This window comes from Silurus aristotelis (genome assembly GCF_946808225.1).
Source record: "Silurus aristotelis genome assembly, chromosome: 14".
Classification (NCBI taxonomy): Eukaryota; Metazoa; Chordata; class Actinopteri; order Siluriformes; family Siluridae; genus Silurus; species Silurus aristotelis.
The window spans coordinates 15001-20000 of record NC_139587.1 but is presented as its reverse complement, the minus strand read 5'-3'; the positions used below and the strand labels follow the sequence as shown (position 1 = coordinate 20000).

Below are 5000 nucleotides of genomic sequence, written 5' to 3'. Positions count from 1 at the left end.
AATCAGATCCCCAACATGTGTACATGCACCAACTCGAACTACAGTTCCATTAATGAAAATAAGACAATGCAGCTAAGGAGAAATTATAATAAACAGAACGAGTAGCTTCACTTCTCATATCTTCTGTTCCGTAACGTAAGTTCTCTTCAATTGTGTTTCAAATAGCAGAATTTTAAATGTGATTAAAACCAGGGATTCACCACCACATCCGTCTGAAGCTCCACCTCTGACTGCCTCATGCATGACTTCATTTTCCTTTAAAATCTTTATTTTAAGATTTAACAGAGAAACGTTGTTTTTTTTTTTTTTGTGATCTTGGGGAAGTAGCTCTGGTGCTGCATTTCACTGGTGTAAATGTTGTTACATGCCGTATCATGAAGTTCCAGCTCACATGTTTTCCATTATTTACTCAGAAATCAAGACTTCATCTCCATACACATGAAATTTAAATCTGTCAGGTTCCTGTCACATCACAACAATCATCTGAAGTTCCCTGAGGAGCAGGCGGATTATTATGGACTCAAGGAAACACTGGTCCTGTAGTGCAGATTCCAGCGTCTGGTTCTGGAGCCGAGTCGGAGCGAGGGCTCACGCATTAAATTGTTTTAAAGCCGGTTAATCTCTCAGTCAACAATTAATCCATGGAACCCAGTTGTTTTAGGAGAAGCATGTGAAAAGATCTCCCTCCTCCTCCAGGCCTCCTAATCTCTCTTCAGAGCCGTGGCAGCATTAAAAAGGCTTAATGTTTTGGTTTTTATTGGCCGAGGCGTGTTGACGGAGTGTCTCTGATTGTGGAGAGACACGCTCTTCACGTGCACATCAGGGGAAATTTACTCGCAGCTTGTTTGTCGGATGAAACAGAGTGACTCATGAAGAGCAATAATAACTTAAGCCTCATGAATAATCTAATAGCTGTCCCAGATTAGAGCCGTGCTGCGTAACACACAAAAAGAGCCGTGATGGGTTTCATCCACAGCGAGGAGGAGAACGTGCCATCCGGTGAGCAGAAGCAGCGGCCGGTGAAGATGCGATATGGAGCACTCTGCTTCAGACGGATCATTTTTTCATTCAAACTCTATTTGAAAAGATTGTAATGGAGAAGGAAATTCAGAGATGACCTTCAGCTGAAATGAAACAACCTGCATTTGACTGCGTGTCCAATCGGGCTGATATTCTTCAACACTCCTCGCTGTCGGTTTTATAACAAGTCATAAGCAATTCATGCTCTTTAGTGAATGATTGCTTTCTGAAAGTTAATGGCTTTGCCTCTCCTTTTCCTTCCCTGTTGTAAAGACGAGATCTTTTCCCTCTGCTACGTTTCAGTGCTGTTTATCTCTGTGAACACGAGTTCTGAAAGGAACACTAAGAGGAGCTTGTGGAAATCTTTCGAGCTTCATTAATTAGTGTGATGCACCTTCAGGATGAAGAGACATCTTTACTGTTAATTCTGAGTGGTGTAAATGTTTGGCACTGATGACATCACGATGCAGAAATAATCTCCACGAAGCGAATATTTTTAAATGGTGTGTTTTATGGCATTCTCAGGTGCATGTGAGTGATGAAAGTTACACCCCTTCATTGCTTTGCATTTAGGTGGAGTGAGAAGCCGTGACACTGGAGGTATATTCAAATACACACCAGGTTCCACCTGAAATGAGAATCCAAAGACACACAGTGCCATTCCTGTAGGATTAAGAGGAGAAAAAAAAACCTGGGTTTTATGTATAAATGACCTTTAAAAAGGACAAAAGCAAACACTACAAGATGCTGATGGTCCTCAGAATGGATACGATAAGCAGCAGATATCTGCAGTTATTTTGTAAATGGGATTATAAGGTTATCATGTTTGTAGGCAGGAGTTTGAATGTGCTGGTTGATATATTTTTGACGCCAGTCACAGTAAGATAAGCTTTATTCTCCTTGTGAATCCAGTTTCAGGGCATTTTCAGTAGATAGTGACGTTTCAGGAGGAAACAAAACTTTTTGTGTGTTTTTCTGTACAGAAAATTTTATCCTCCTTCCATCTTTATACATTTCACCAGATACACAGACAGATAATGAAATATCTCCCACAGTCAACCCTTTAAACCTCACCTGCTCCATTTACAGGAGTGTTATCGAAAGATCATTTGGATGATAATGGAATTAAATTTCATGAATTGAAACTAATGTGTTTAGATCTTTCTTCACTTCCTGTGTGTTCACTTCCTTCTCAGTCTCCTCTTCAATCATCAGTTTCACCTGTGGCCACATTATAAGTTATTCTGTCTGGATGTGTTTTTGTGTTCAGTCTTGTTTGAATGTTTTTGTGTAGTTACTTTATGTGGATTGTTGTTTGTTCACCGCCTGTGTTTTCTTCTGTACCGTGTGATCCTGCTCCGAGCGCTGTGAAGGAATTAACGTTTTGTCTCTAATCTAGTTCTGTAATGTTCTTTTTTTTAAATGAATGAAAGCTTTTATTATAAAATCTTTTCATTTCTCTTTGGACTAGGTGAAGGCCAATGACGCTGACATGGGAGAAAATGGAATGGTCACGTACATTATCTCTCAGCCGCCACCCAACGTGCAGCGTCTCCTAACCATCGACCGAAACACCGGCATCATCTACGTCAAAGGTCCAGTGGATCGCGAGGAAGTGAATCTGCTTAAATTCTACGTCCAGGCCAAAGACAATGGCCCACAACCCAAGAGCTCTAAAGCCCTGGTGACAATCACAGTAAAGGACAAGAATGACAATGCACCATCCATCTGGATCCGTGGATTTGCTCTGGTGGCTCATGAGGATGGGATTGCAAACATTTCTGAGGACATGCCTGTTGGAACCCCAGTGGCTCTGGTGGAAGTGACAGATCGAGACGAGGGTGAAAACGCAGTGGTGACTTGTGTGGTTGCAGGAGATGTACCTTTCCAGCTTCGCTCAGCGTCAGACACAGGAAGTCGGAGGAAGTATTTCCTGCAGACAACAACGCCACTGGATTATGAGCGGGTCAAGGAATACAGGATTGAGATTGTAGCTGTTGATTCAGGGAACCCAGCTCTCTCCAGCACCAACTCGCTAAAGGTCCAAGTAACGGATGTGAATGATAACGCTCCCATTTTCTCACCATCTACATATGAGGTGAACTTTCCAGAGGAAAATCAGCCAGGCGATAAGGTTTTAGACATAGTGGCTACAGATGCAGACAGCGGCACCAATGCCGAGCTCACGTACAATATTATCTTAGACTCAGCCATCAAGGGGCTCTTTGAGATTAACCGCAACACCGGAGAGATCAAAGTGAAGGACCAGTTAGATCGTGAACAGAGAGAACGCTATGAGTTCCATGTAGAAGCATCTGATAAGGGGGTTCCCAGCATGAGGGGAACTGCAACAGTTGTGGTTAATGTGCTCGACCGCAACGACAACGATCCCAAGTTTATGCTAAATGGCTACATGTTCTCCGTGCTGGAAAACATGCCTGCGCTCAGTCCGGTGGGAATGGTGACTGTCACGGATGTAGATAAAGGTGAAAATGCTCAGGTTCACTTATTAGTAGAACCAGACAATGGCAAATTTGTGATTCAGAATGGCACATGCACGATCCTCTCCAGAATTTCCTTTGATCGGGAAAAGGAGAGCACCTACACATTCCGTCTAAAAGCTGTTGATGGAGGCAATCCTCCACGTTCCTCTTATGTGGGAATTACAATAAACGTTCTAGATGAAAATGATAATGCTCCTTACATCACCAAGCCATCCAACTCCTCCTACAAGTTCCTGCCACCACTGACGAGCCCAGACACACGTGTGGAGAAAGTGGAAGCGGAGGACTTTGACACAGGACTAAATGCTGAGTTAGAGTACACCATCATTGGTGGAAACCCTCATGGACTTTTCCGCATTTCTCCTACAGATGGGGAGATTTCCCTTGTCAAAGAATTCACCCGGAAACATAACGGCCTCCACCGTCTGGTCGTAAAAGTTAGTGACAAAGGAAAACCCGAGAAGCACACCACAGGGTTGGTCCACGTCTTTGTAAATGAGACAATTGGAAACATCACGATGGTGGAATCACTGGTTGGACACAGTCTGTACACATCTCTGGAAATGGACATCGCTGGAGACCCAGAATACGCTCGTGATCAGCGGGGCAACATCGTGTATGGAAGTCTTGCCGGGATCGCTGGGGTCATCCTGGTCATTGTGGTGGTGGTTGTTATCCGTCACCATTTGCAAAAGGAAGCCAAGAGTGGATACCAAGCTGGAAAGAAAGAGTCCAAAGATCTTTACACACCCAAACAAGGAACCAAAAGCAGCAAAGGTAAAAAGGGCAAAAAGGGCAAGTCTCCAAAACCACCAAAGTCCTTGGAGGAGGATGAAGAGGCAAGTCATCAGAAAGCCTTAAAATTCAACTTAATGAGTGACAATGATAGTCCCAGGATTCATCTGCCCCTCAATTATCCTCCAGGAAGCCCCGATTTAGGAAGACACTACCGTTCCAACTCCCCTTTGCCCTCTATTCAGCTGCAGCCACAATCACCTTCAGCTTCCAAAAAGCATCAGGCTGTTCAGGATCTTCCAGCTGCAAACACTTTTGTAGGGACCGGAGACAGCAACTCCACCGGTTCTGATCAGTATTCGGATTACAGCTACAAGACCAACCCTCAGAAATACACCACCAAACAGGTAGGAGATCATTTCCAAACCATGGCAGGGTTTCACTCCAATATTCAGTGGACTAAGGGCATGTATTAGAGGCTCGGACTGAAATTGAAACCAAAGCTGAAAAATCTCAAACATGGTGTTTGACCTAATCATTCCTGGTCTGGAATGTTCTTTATTTATGCAAATTACTCTTCATTGATGCTTCATTTTAATGCCACTTCCTGCTTTATATTTATATCTCTTTTGAAATGAAGGACACATCACTGGCTCAGTTTGATTTATTTCTACTTGGATTTAGTTTGTGGGTTTTACTGCTTTTTCACTACTTTTACTTCTCTGGTGATAAAAATTACCC

At 43.2% G+C, this 5000-nt stretch overlaps 1 protein-coding gene across 11 annotated transcripts in view; it reads left to right on the top strand.

The window, feature by feature from the left end:
- Positions 1-5000, top strand: part of LOC310736332 (protocadherin-1-like) — a 15103-nt gene that overhangs the window by 8477 nt on the left and 1626 nt on the right. For all 11 annotated transcript variants that reach the window (XR_014536509.1, XR_014536510.1, XR_014536511.1 and 8 more), the window contains one exon: positions 2492-5000. This exon is cut by the window's right edge. Coding sequence is in view for 2 of the 11 variants with exons in the window: in XM_083559780.1 (XP_083415906.1) it covers positions 2492-4735 (2244 nt within the window). In the remaining 9 variants the exon portion in view is untranslated. The remainder of the gene's footprint in view (positions 1-2491) is intronic.